The 12,844-nt window shown below is 53.6% G+C and overlaps 3 protein-coding genes across 4 annotated transcripts; 2 read left to right on the top strand and 1 right to left on the bottom strand.

Moving 5' to 3' along the window:
• Positions 1-1,238: 1,238 nt before the first annotated feature.
• On the top strand, positions 1,239-4,046 carry PFN1 (profilin 1). The gene is made up of 3 exons (XM_054575632.1): positions 1,239-1,524; positions 2,982-3,174; positions 3,701-4,046. The coding sequence occupies exons 1-3, from the start codon at positions 1,393-1,395 to the stop codon at positions 3,796-3,798; spliced, it is 423 nt and encodes a 140-aa protein (XP_054431607.1). The 5' UTR covers positions 1,239-1,392; the 3' UTR covers positions 3,799-4,046.
• Positions 4,047-4,515: 469 nt separating this feature from the next.
• Positions 4,516-9,052, bottom strand: RNF167 (ring finger protein 167). 2 transcript variants are annotated; one of them, XM_054575819.1, is made up of 10 exons: positions 8,992-9,052; positions 8,367-8,868; positions 8,204-8,284; positions 6,806-6,931; positions 6,609-6,696; positions 6,325-6,415; positions 6,024-6,129; positions 5,786-5,879; positions 5,085-5,165; positions 4,516-5,006 (listed from the first exon to the last, which is right to left on the bottom strand). In XM_054575819.1, the coding sequence occupies exons 2-10, from the start codon at positions 8,451-8,453 to the stop codon at positions 4,705-4,707; spliced, it is 1,056 nt and encodes a 351-aa protein (XP_054431794.1). In that variant the 5' UTR covers positions 8,454-8,868; positions 8,992-9,052; the 3' UTR covers positions 4,516-4,704. The 2 variants fall into 2 exon arrangements, with proteins under 2 accessions (XP_054431794.1, XP_054431793.1); XM_054575818.1 differs by having other exon boundaries at positions 9,004-9,050.
• A 252-nt stretch (positions 9,053-9,304) lies between these two features.
• On the top strand, positions 9,305-12,068 carry SLC25A11 (solute carrier family 25 member 11). The gene is made up of 8 exons (XM_054575817.1): positions 9,305-9,544; positions 10,121-10,273; positions 10,356-10,562; positions 10,739-10,829; positions 10,910-11,000; positions 11,087-11,186; positions 11,267-11,318; positions 11,453-12,068. Exons 1-8 carry the CDS (start codon positions 9,450-9,452, stop codon positions 11,606-11,608), a joined length of 945 nt encoding a protein of 314 aa, XP_054431792.1. The 5' UTR covers positions 9,305-9,449; the 3' UTR covers positions 11,609-12,068.
• The last annotated feature ends 776 nt before the right edge of the window (positions 12,069-12,844 follow it).

The raw sequence follows: 12,844 nt of genomic DNA, 5'->3' as shown, positions 1-12,844 counted from the left end.
GCGCCCAGCTTGGGAGGATAAGGAAGGTGAAAGCCCTTTCCCTCCCGGGAGGCTACCCTCCGGCGAGGGACCGGAAGAGGCCCAGCTCCTCAGCAGCCCAAGCAGCTAGAGTGCGTCTAGTTCACCTAAGCCGGCTGCCAGGTCCTGCCCCACACCCTTCCACTTGGCGGCGGGCGATCCACTCGCGCACAAGTTGTTGGCATAAGTTTTAAATGAAACATAAGAAAAAGGGGGGGGGGGCCGAAGTGGAAGGGATTTTCCCCTTCTTGAAAAAGTTAGACACCCTAAGATCCTGAAAGTTTTTAGTATTCTTCCGCCTTGAAAAATAGGCCCGCCCGTCTAGCACAGTGCTCAGTGACCTCTGCAGATGCGGCAGGGGGCACAGGCGGTGACCCAAACCGCTGTCCGGCGAACGGGCGGTGCTGGGACGCGGGTGTGAGTCCTGGTACTGGAGCAGATCCAGCTAGAGATTACTCCCTGGAGAGGGAGTGGGCTCCATTCATACGGGGGACAGACGGCAATGTCCCTCGTGGATGCCTTCAATTCTGAAACCGGCCGGGGTATTTTGTCAGATTGCCTTTTGCTCCCTTACACCTTGTTTAAATAAAATCAAGAATGGAGAAACGGCAACTCGCACGCCTCGCTCTCGCCCCCGCCCCTTCCGCCCGGCTGGAGACACGTCCCCGACCGCCTCTCTTCAGAGGGGCTCCAAATCGGTCCAGTCTGGCGCGCCACCGCGCGCTCTCGCGAAGCCGGCCGCCAGCCCTAACCGCCCCACGCGCTTTCCCTTCGGGCCCTGGCGCAGGCGCGGGCGCACGCGCCGCCGCCCGCCGTTCCTTCCCTCCAGTGGAGGTGGGGGAAGGGGGAAATCATTCCGTTTAACCCTGAGTTCCCCGCACCCTCTTTAATTTGCTAAATTTGCAGCTTGTTAATTCCTCCTCTCACTTTCCTTCCACTGGCTTCCTTCCCTTCTACCAAGTTGTGGTTTATATTCAATGCAAAGTGGAACGAGCCCTAACCCTAACTTCTCCCTGCTCCCCCCTTTTCATCCTTTTACATTGCTTTCCATTGAACTCTGCAAATTTTGTAATAGGGGGAAGGATTTTTAAAATTGCATTTGCAAAGTTAGGTATCTGGGCAGGCGAGGGGGGGCGGTAGGGAGGGAATGGGGAGCAGGCCCCGCCCCTGCCGCCCTTTGCAAATAAAAATCTAGAAGGGGGGGAGGAGCAGGAAGTGGCGGTGTGAGGGCTGCTGCACAGCTAGCAGAGCCGCGGTCCGGACGGCAGCGCGTGCCCCGAGCTCTCCGCCTCCCCCCGCCCGCCAGCCCGAGGCAGCCCGAGCCCAGCCCGCGGCCTCAGCAGCAGCGCCGAGAGCAGCCCCAGTAGCAGCGCCATGGCCGGGTGGAACGCCTACATCGACAACCTCATGGCGGACGGGACCTGTCAGGACGCGGCCATCGTGGGCTATAAGGACTCGCCCTCCGTCTGGGCCGCTGTCCCCGGGAAAACCTTCGTCAACATCACGGTACTGCAAGGCCGTCGCGGTCCGGGAGACTGGCCGAACTTGGACCCTGAGGAAGGGACTTGGGTGGGGGCGGGTGCGGTCTGGGGAGGGCAGCGAAAGGCCGTGACCCGGCCCTTGCCCTGGGAGTGGCGCGAATGGCGGCTGCACGTGAGAGGGTCCCTCAGTTGCCTCTTAAGTCCTACCCCCCAGGCGGAGGCTCCTTTCCAGCCTGCCGCGCCGCTTTCCGCGACGGGGCGTTACATCCGGGGCACAGGGCGGGGAGGGGCGCGCCGCCCGGTGCGGCGGCCCACTTCCGCCTCGTCCAGGGCGGGGCGGGCACGCGCTGCAGTTTCAACCAGAGATTGTGATTGAGAAGGGACTGGGGGACCCCTGGACCCCCAGCCCCACTTCCGGCCGCCAGCTCGTGCCCCTTCCACCATTGTTCCCCCTTATGCGGGAGGGACGGTGGCCGGGGTTCCATGCCGGTCCTGCGTGGGCTCTAGCCTTTTCCAACTCTGTTGGAGAAGGAGGCCGCCTCACTCTTCACAGCCAGCCCCCCCCCCCCCCGCCCACGCCCCAAGTCTGCACGGTGGACTCAACATTCCTGTGAGACCAACCCCGGAAGTCCCCTCACCCTCCCTTCCCGCCATTCTGCGGGGCCTGGAACAGGGGAACTTTGTGAGAAGTTCTCGGATAGTATAAGTAAAAGGATAAGGAGTGACTACTGCTGTCCCCATCACTACCTCCCGGGTCCACACTGCCCGGAAGTGGGGAGGGGGAGCGGAAGTTCGAAAGGGGGGAAGGGGATTTCCGGGCGGGAGGGGACCGGATGTGGGGATTTGGGGTGTAAGGGGGAGGGGTGGAAAGGTTCCCTGGGGTATCTAGACCGGAGAGTTGGCATGCTAGGTCTAGCTGCGGTCCTCTTTCAAAAGTTTTCCAACTTTCCCGGAAAGCCTTCAAGCATCTGCTTCCTTCTCTTGGGGCATAGATACCTGGACCTAAACTCTAGGTTACTTGGAGACCCAGGCGTCCCGGCCCCTAACAACTCCTTCAGATCCTTTGACCAAATAAGGGCAAAGTTGCTTCTCCGCTTTGCCCGCCCCCTCCCTTCCCCTCTTAGCTTCTGCTTTTCCTGAAGGAGGGTTCTGAGCATCCAAAAGCTCCCCACTCCACTCTTACTGGCTTTTGACCCCCTTTATTTCCTGGGTTTGCTTTCCTTCTTAAACGAGATGTCTCCAAAGGAGTATATCCTCTCTTACTACCACTCTCTGGGTTTGAGGATCCTGATCTTTTTGTATACTAACTTCCAAAAGTCTTAAGAGTTTCTCTAGTTTCATGGATATGTACAAAGCACCTAACAAAACACCTTTCCTCGCCGGGGGATTCTAGCTCCCCTGAGACAGGAAAAGCAGGTGTGTCGTTGAAGAAGGTGGGAACCATGGTGTGCTAACTTGATGGGTGCTTGGTTTCCTTTACAGCCAGCTGAGGTTGCTGTCCTAGTTGGCAAAGACCGGTCAAGTTTTTTCGTGAATGGGCTGACACTTGGGGGCCAGAAATGTTCTGTGATCCGGGACTCACTGCTGCAGGATGGGGAATTTACCATGGATCTTCGTACCAAGAGCACCGGCGGAGCCCCCACCTTCAACATCACTGTCACCATGACTGCCAAGAGTGAGTTTCTGAGTCTTACCCTTGATGTAGCTCCAAGATCACTAACGTGCGTCTATGAATCTTTTTCTGTGTGGTTCCCCAGTAGGAAAGATCAGACCAGCTTTCTACTCCCAGCCTGGTGAATACTGGGACATTGGGTTGGATAGTCCCTTAAGTTGTCTCAGTTCCTCATCTTGTCTATTACTTAAGATTCTTTCTGCCTTGAACCTTTCCAGATGAGAAAACTTTTCTGGGAGGAGGTAGACTGTTAATTGTAGTCAGCACTTAGCTGTTGTCTTACCCATTTCTAGCCTGAACGCCAGCCAACACCTAAATTTTAGTGTTCTGCTTCCAGTCCCTTAGCTTGATTTTTCCCTTTTGAAAAGCCCTATTGTTTCAGGGTGACTGACAGCCTGCCTGTGTGGGGGGGGGGGGGTTGGGAGAGATGAGGTTGGGTTACAGCCCCCAGGGCTGGACAGCTGCTCAACAGCTGGCAGGGGGTGGTATTGTGACACCTGGGTTCTAGCCTCCTTTCTCTCTCCTCCAGCGCTAGTCCTGCTGATGGGCAAAGAAGGTGTCCACGGTGGTATGATCAACAAGAAATGTTATGAAATGGCCTCCCACCTGCGGCGTTCCCAGTACTGACCTCGTCTTTCCCTTCCCCCCACCACTCCCCACTGCTTTTGCACCCCTCTCCTTCCCATACAGACACACACACACACACACACCATTTTTATTTTTTGGGCCATTACCCTACACCCCTTGTTGCTGCCAAAACCACATGGGCTGGGGGCCAGGGCTGATTGGACAGACACCTCCCCCTACCCATACCCCTCCTGTGTGTGGTTGGAAAAATTTTTTGTTTTTTGGGTTTTTTTTTTTTTTCTGAATAAAAAAAGATTCTACTAACAAGGTGCTGTGTGGTTTTAGCCTGGGTGTCAGGATGGAGGACAGTTATTGTCTCCTTTATCCTTGCTTGGGATCAGGAGCAGGAAGGGTGAAGCACTACAAGCCTAGGAATTGGATCTTGCCTCCATATCCTAAGCACCTGCCTCAGGCCTACGTGGCCTGCTGTTTCTTTTCTGGCCCTAGGTCTGTGCACCAGTAGAATTAGTGGGAAATGGAATAGAGCTATCCAGACCAGGGAATGCGCCAGACCTGTGGGCAAGGCAGGGCCAATTGAGTCATCTTATGGGCGGAGCTCCCCATCTCTGACTCACAACAAATGCCTGCTGGGGCTATCCTCATGACCATAGGTTAGTCTCTCTTAGTAGTTCCTTGCCCCTTTATGGCAAAAGAGGGGGGCAATTCCCCAAATAAGTAAGAGATTTGCCTGTATGAGAATGATAGTCCCCTTCAGTTGACAAAACAATTTTATTAATACAATAAAAGAAGATCCAGTCCCTTTGTGCCAACCCCCTCAAAAGGATGGGGTTGGGTAAAGGAGAAACCTAGGGGGAAAATGTCCCCTATCTGTCAACATAGAAGACAAGGGGAAGAAAGAAAGGCTGTGCAAAATAGGTCATCAGGGGTGGGGTGATTAGGGGAGTATTAGACCAGGATGGTGGTGGAAGAGGGAGTAGAGAGTGGGGGATCTGTTGAAGACCCAGGGAAAACAAGGGGGGCTGGGGACAGGGAACCAAAAGAGGTGGGAACTGTGGGGCTAGAGCCCAGAAGTGGGGTCCGCTCTGAGGCAGGATGGTCCCTTGGTTCCCCTTCCTCATCACCATCTTGCCCCTGAGTTTCTTCCTCCTGCTCCTCATCCCCAGGACCTCGATGCACAGGCTGTTTGCAGATGGGGCAAGTCTTCCGGGTCTGAGTGAGCCAGGGGTCCACACAGCGGCTGTGATAGGCTGTCGAGAGGAATGAGGTGAAATACCTGGTGCCTGCAGTTGGAGTAGGGACATGGGCACAGGAACCGAGGGCCTCACCATGAGCACAGGGAAGTACCCTCAGCTTATCACCATCCACATACTCATCCAGGCAGATGGCACAGACATCATACTGGTCTCCTAGGGGAGGGCAAAAGGGAGTCTGACTGAACCATCTTGGACCAGGGCCCACGAGAAGTCTGGAAGGGGAGCTAAACTTTGAAAGTTATTTTCCCTGGTTCCACAATGCCAGTGGAAGAGCTAAGACTGAGCCTTGCAAGGTAAGGCTAAAGTAGAACATGATGAATTGGGGGTTAGAAGGGACAAAGCAGAGGTAAGAAGGGAAGTGGGTTTTTGGGGGGAGGTGTGAGGGTGGAGATAGAGTGGGAGGAGCGGAAATGGGGGCAGGGCTTCTGCTATTGCCTTATATGGACACTGGAGACTCAGGGCCTCAGGACCTAGCAGTGGCTCCTCACCTGTTTCTTCTCAGACTAAATCCTCCCCACTCCTTCAATTTTTTTTCTCTCATCTCCCTTTTAAGTAAGGTTGGTCCTCCATCCTTCCCCTCAACTACTCCATTTAATCATTTTTCCTTCCCATCTGCTGTTCCTGCCCTGTCCTCATTGTATGTATGGATAAAAGAGGAAAGGTTCAAGCTGACATCTTCCTACCATCTTTCTTTGCCCCTCATCTTCTGGGCTCAAACTCCTTCAGAACCATATATGCTATGGGAAAGGCTTTCCACACCTCTAGCCCCTCACCCTTCTGATAGTCATGTGTTGGAATCTGTTTCAGTTGCTCTTTGGTCAGTCGATTCCGCTGGAGCCGTTTCCGGTGCTGGATACAACGAACTACCTGGAGAAAAGGGGTGGATGGATCACATCAGCCTTAGGGAACAAAACTGGGCAATCCAGCATAAATCATTCCCACCTCTAAACCCAGATCCATTCTGGTGTGAAAGGCCTCAGCTCTTCCTATGATGCTCCCTGAACTACTCACCATCACTGCTCCCATGGCCAAAACCAGCAGTCCCACAATCCCTGTGAAAGGGATGAGGTAATAACCCAATGGGAAGCTGTTGTCCGGGACCAGAAGAACCCGAGCGCTAGGAAAAGGAAGACCAGTGTCAAGAGAGGCAGGAAAAGCAAAGTGACAAAGTAACTGGCTCTGGACAAGGCCCAGGGATGGAAAAGGGGGTGGAAAGAAAGTCAAGAGGCAGAGTATGAAGGGCCTGAGGCTTGGGCTCCAGATCGGCATGGCAAGTGCTGAAGACAGACTGGGAAGGAGGGAAATATCCTACCCCTTCTCGTAGACAAAGAGGGCACGCAGGTACTCGGAGCTCCTCTCCCCAATAAACACAGACGGGATCCAGATCTGCTGCTGGATTTCCTCTGCAGGGATCAGGGCATTACACTGGGGACTTAACCCTCTATACCCAAATCCTCTGGTAATGCTGGCATTTGGTTCTTTCATGCCATCCCACCCAAAGGACTGACTTCTTTTCCCTAAGCCTTTAGCACACTCACCATCCCTTAGTCTGAGCTCTACTGAAAACCCAGTTATTCAGAGATGTCCCAACCTTACCACTATTCCACACCATGCTCAGAAGTTCATTGGAATTCACATTGTGTACTACAGCTGCACCATACCCAGCCTTCTGAGCATTCAGGACCTAGGAAGACAAGGCAGGGAATAAGGAGCCATGATGGGCCTTACCTCACTTCATTCCCGGTGCCTTTTTTTACCCTCAACTTCCCAGCTCCCACTCCATAATCAGCAACCTTGAGGTCAAAGTTGCAGTCGAATCTTCGAAGCAGTGCAATAAAGACTGACCCATTGACCGGGGCTGGGGGTGGTGGGGCAATGGGGCTGCAGGCATTTGCTGGGTGAGCCTCCACAAGGAAGCCCTGGGGAAGAGAAGTAAAAAGCAGTTGGATTTCACCTTCCTAGGTTCTGCTCCCCAGAGCCCACCAGGCACACTGGCCCCTGTATACTGCATGTTCTCTATCCTTCACTTCCTACTCATTCCTGGGATTTGAGCAGCCCACCCAAGTCAGAAGTCTACCTCTTTTCAGCCTCCTAAAGACGAAATTACACCAAACAACATCCCTTTACCAGACCTTCTCATTCTCCATCTCCCTGTCCCAGATGAGCCAAGCTAAACACCATACTCCAAGCTAATTCATAATTCTGCTTTCCAGTTTCTTGATGATCGTACATAGATTCTCCACTCATCCATGTCACTTTCCTTAAGTTTTGTTTCATACTCCCTTCTCCACTACAAACTCATATAGAACATACCCCCTTCTGTTAAATAAAATGAAACAACAGGCCCAAAATGGAGTCACTTGTGCTAAGCCCCATGTCACCAAACGGACCTAACACCTAACTTAATTACAGTTTCCGCCTCTCCCAGGAATGGAATCTTAAACAAGTCATTCTGGAATTACCTGGTCAGCACCGGTGAGGTGACCTGCCTGATAGACCCCTGTCATTCCCTAAAGAATGGTGATTGCCAAAATCAACCAGCTCTTTGCTAGAATAACTCCCTTGTCCTGCTTCCTTCTGCCGACAAAAGTCTCAGTTTGTACAGCTCTTTGGAGTTCTTTTCTATCTGCTACATGAGATACTGCCCAATTCATAAATCATTAAATAAAACCAATACAATCTTTAAAATTTACTTAGTAGAATTTTGTTTTTTAACACCTCCCTTTAACTTTCCAATTACCCCTCTTACAAACAACTACACTGATATCTATGGCCCAGTTTTTGCTGTGTGGCAGTTTTTGTGATGAATTACTAGAAAACTGCTTACCTAATTTAATCCTCACAATAACCCTTGCTACAGTAAAACAAACTAAGGCTCAGAGAACTAATTTAACTTGTCTAAGGTCATATATACCAGTAACTGACCCAAGACCCTACTGATAAGGACCACTTCTCCCTGCCTTTTATCTTGGTACACTTTCAGCCTCTCTCACAGGGTCCACAGTTCTAGGGGTAGACTTTGTCTTCTCCCTCCAGATTCTGGATTCCACACTAGATGTGCTAATACACTTCCTAACTTAACTCTCTTCTACCTCTAGCTTCATCCAAGGAAATGGCTCCTCATTGAAGCTTACATACATTCCTACCCAGGAGGGAAGATTTAGGGAAACAGAAAAAGCAAATAAAATCACCTGAAGTCCCTCCTGGCTCAAGGCAGCCCCAAAGAGAGCTGGGAGGTCTGCAAAATCCATGCTGGTATTGTGGTCTGAGGTCTGCGGACAAAAGATTCCGTGTTTCCCTTCAATCCGCAACATCTTCCTTCAGCTCCCTACCCCACCTGCCCCTAGGACTCACCGCTCGAATGAGTCCCCGGATGGGGGCCGCTCCCCACAGCACAGAGGCCACGACAACTACAGGAAGTGGGAAGGCCGCAGGGTGCATGGCAGCGGGAGGGGAGAGGCTGAGGAGGCCGCGTCCTGGTAGCAGGAGCAGAAGCGGAGTTCCGCGCCCTCTCCGCCTCTCCAGAATCCCAGGGGTCCAACCATCCCCAGGTCCCACTTTCCAACTACATGGGGACGTGGGAAAGGAACCACGGCTTGGGGAGTGAGACACCAAACCCGTTTAGAAGACCTGGGAGGAAGACACTAAACGTATCCTTCCTTGGTACAGGGATAAACGGGGAAAGAGGAGGGAGGTAAACACAGGTGACAGAAAAACTTCTGGAAGGGTTGGGGAGCTCAAGGAGGTGGGACTTCCGGCCAGGTGGGCCGTCTTCCTAGGTCCTGGGAAAAGGTTTCCGGTAAACAAAGTCAGGCCGCTTCCAGCATTGGACGCTCAACATGAAAGACTTCCGGTCCTAAAAGGCCGTTTAAAATAAAAGTTAGAGGTGGAGGGAGCGTCTGTGGAGCTTAAGGGAGCACCGAAGTGCCAGAAGACTACCTAGTCGTTTCCCTTTCACAGCCCGGACCCTGGAGCTCACCAGTTCACAAACCTCTCCTCCCTCCGGCCACCGCCGCCGCCGCCGTACCATCAAGTCTCGCGAGAGTTCTCGCCACAATTCCACAGGGGAAAGCTTGCTATTATTTATCGCGAGAGGCCTCCTAACTCTGGGTTAGCCTAGCATACTCGATCTCGCGAGATCTTCAACCCCATTTTCCCGCGATTTCAATTAGGTAAAAACTGAGCCTATGGGCTGGCTTCCTAAATCTGCCACACCCCCTCGCGTATTTATCCTAGAGCTCCTCCTTCAGCACCGCCTTACTCCCAGCCACCTTTGCGCTGCGCGTTTGCGCGTGCGCCAGTTTCTCCTGGCTACAGACCTGAGAGTCACGGGGGGGTGCGCGCGCGCCCTCGCCCCTGTTGCGCGCGAGGTGTCACCTTGGGCGCGAGCGGGGCCGCGCGCGCACGGGACTGTGTGTTTAGGGCCATCGAGTAGTGATGGCGGCGACGGCGAGTCCCGGGACCGCCGGGATGGACGGAAAACCCCGTACCTCCCCTAAGTCGGTCAAGTTCCTGTTTGGGGGCCTGGCCGGGTAAGCTCAGGCCCCAGGGATGGGAAAGAGGAGGAAGGGATGGGTGCAAGGAGCGGGGCCCAGTTCATCTTGGTGTCTGTTGCAGTATATCGAGCCGGCACGGAGTCAGCGCCGGCCTCAGTGCATTTCGAGATTCTTGATGGGCTGCCAGCATCTTTTTACCCATTGCAGGGCCCCTACTAGGTTGCATGCAAGATCGTTGTACGGCTCCCGCGGGGCAGTTACCTAAATTCCCAACCCATTGCTTGGCTCTGCCTGGTTGTATGGAGTTCCAGGTCATTGCATGGCTCCTGCTGGTCATGAATGGGTCGGGCTGCATGCAGTCCCAGGTCACTGCTTGACAACCCCCTTGGAGCTGCATGGAGCACTTTCATTTCATGGCTCCTGGACTGTGGGACTTTTTAGACCCATTGTTCTTGATACTCAGAGAGACTTACATACATTCCTACCAACCTCCTGAGTATTTAGTCAATCGCATGTCAGGCCTTGCCCCTTGTGACCCTTGTTGCCAGGCTCCATTAGGCATTGGTAGATCTGGAACACCTTGCCCTCGACTCTACTCCTGTCTTCCCCCAGGATGGGAGCTACAGTTTTTGTGCAACCCCTGGACCTGGTGAAGAACCGGATGCAGCTGAGCGGGGAAGGAGCCAAGACACGAGAGTACAAAACCAGCTTCCATGCCCTCACCAGCATCCTTAAGGCAGAAGGGCTGAGGGGCATTTATACCGGGTATTGGGGCCACAGGATGGGGGTTAGGGTATGGGTTGGCAGCTCCAGATGCTGGCCTGATACTGACCCCTTCACTCTCCAGGCTGTCAGCTGGCCTACTACGCCAGGCCACTTACACCACCACTCGTCTTGGCATCTATACTGTGCTATTTGAACGCCTGACTGGGGCTGATGGTACACCCCCTGGCTTTCTGTTGAAGGCCCTGATTGGCATGACTGCAGGTGCAACTGGTGCCTTTGTGGGAACACCAGCTGAGGTGGCTCTTATCCGCATGACCGCTGATGGCCGGTGAGTTCCAGGTCTGAGCCTGCTCCCAGCCCCATTCCTTGGAATCTAGAATTAAGGACTAAGTTTTTTATCTTAGACCTAGAGCATAGCATTCATTTGTTCTGGCCTCCCTTTCTTTGTTTCTGTGGGGCAGGATGGTCTGTCCTGAGCTTGGCCTCCCCCTGCCTTTTCACCAGGCTTCCAGCTGACCAGCGCCGCGGCTACAAAAATGTGTTTAATGCTTTGATTCGAATTGCCCGGGAGGAAGGGGTCCCCACACTATGGAGGGTGAGTGAAGGGGCTGGAGACCTGGGTGACATAGGGCCAGGTCTCAGGCATTTCTGACTCCTCCCCTACTTCCCACCCAGGGCTGCATCCCTACCATGGCTCGGGCGGTTGTCGTCAATGCTGCCCAGCTCGCATCTTACTCTCAATCCAAGCAGTTCTTACTGGACTCAGGTGAGACCTAGAGCTGGACCCTCAGCTCCCAGCATGGCCTCGGCCAGCTCCCAGCTGACTGCCACTCTCTGTCCTGCTTCTCCCAGGCTATTTCTCTGACAACATCTTATGCCACTTCTGTGCCAGCATGATCAGTGGCCTGGTCACTACTGCTGCCTCCATGCCTGTGGATATTGTCAAGACGCGGTGAGTTTTCATACCTGGGCCTGGAGAAAGATGGGAGGGCCTCCTTTATGTCTCTTACACCACTCCCTCTTCTCCTTCAGGATCCAGAACATGCGAATGATTGACGGAAAGCCAGAATACAAAAACGGGCTGGTGAGGAAGCAGGGCTGGGTGCTTGGGCTGGAGGATTGGATGTCCTGGGAAAACAATGAGGGTAGTGGGGTATGAGGCCCAGGGCTCCAGAGATCAGGTCCTAGCCCCAATGTCCTGCCCACCTGCCTGTCTAGGATGTGCTGGTGAAGGTCGTTCGCTACGAAGGCTTCTTCAGCCTGTGGAAGGGCTTTACACCGTACTACGCCCGCTTGGGCCCCCACACCGTCCTCACCTTCATCTTCTTGGAGCAGATGAACAAGGCCTACAAGCGTCTTTTCCTCAGTGGCTGAGGCAGGCGAGGGGCCTGGAGCCAGTGTGCTGGGGCTCCCACTTGCCTGCTACTCCTACAGCCAGTGTGCCCCTGGGGGTCCTGGACTACTGCCCTGGGCTCCTCTATTTATTTTCCCTCCACAGTGTGGTTCCTTCCTCTGCGGTACAGGACTTTGGTCTGTCTTACCCCTGCTGCAGCTTACCCTGCTTGTCCTGAGCCTCATGACCTCTCTGTCCCTGACCGTGCCTTGGGAGGAGCTGAGAAACTCTGAGAATTTCTAGCTTCCTCTTGGGTGTTAGTTTCAGGGCACATAGGACAGCAGAAGATCCCCGCTCTCAGTAGGGAAACCAAGGCAGAGCCGAGGGGACCAGAGAGGGCAGAAGCTGTCAAGATGGTCAGAGGGTCTGCAGTGGGAGGATATGGCCTTTCTTCCTGCACCTCACTGTGGACGTAATTAATAAATTGGATTGATAACATTACCCCCAAATCTGAAGAGTTGTGAGGGCTGGAGGGGGAGGAGACTGGACAAAGAAGCTATGTCCTTGAGAACAGAAACTGGACTTTTAAAGAAAACTTATTGAAGAAAAAGCACCCACTAGTTTTATGAAAACCCCATGTAAATCAGTCTTGTAGCAGCTGACGGGTTCAGGAAAACCAAAATCCGGGCCCTGTGTCTCGCTTCCCAGCCACTCACCCAAGAACGCGACAGATGCACGAGTCAGCACAAGTCATCCCACGTAATCCCCAGGAAAAGCCTCTGGTATCTGGTGACTGCTTCCGTGGCCTTAAGAGGGTGGGAATAAAGAGTTGAGAAGAGAAGGGTGACCTGCAGAGGGTGGATGGGCAGGACTTGAGGAAGTGAATGCAGGAGCCAGGCCCCAAAAGCCTGGAGGTTTCAGGAAACCGGTTGTTGGCTAAAGACTTGATCTGGGCACTAGGCTGGGGAGAGTGACTGCATTATCTTTTTGTGTGATTCCAGAGCTCTGCCCTCTAGGAGCCTAAAAACCTCTTGAGGCATAAAAAGGCATGGGAAGTTCAACTAGGAGGAGGGTTGGGCAGTAGGAGGCCCTAAGTCTTCTGAGCCAGGCTGGGGGACAGGCAGACAGCATGTGGAAGGGTCTCTTGATAGAAGAGGTGGAGCTCAGCAGCCTGGCATCCCTGCTGGGCCTGCCCTCCCCTGCCTTTTTACCTGCTCCCCGCCCATACCAGCATGGAACATAGTGGCCTCTTTGAGACACCTGAACCTTATACTTGA

Source organism: Pteronotus mesoamericanus, unplaced genomic scaffold, assembly GCF_021234165.1.
Source record: "Pteronotus mesoamericanus isolate MK-2021 breed Mesoamerican mustached bat unplaced genomic scaffold, CSHL_Meso_final contig_317, whole genome shotgun sequence".
Lineage (NCBI taxonomy): Eukaryota > Metazoa > Chordata > Mammalia > Chiroptera > Mormoopidae > Pteronotus > Pteronotus mesoamericanus.
Note: the sequence above shows the minus strand (reverse complement) of the source record. Positions and strands in the feature narration are given on the sequence as shown.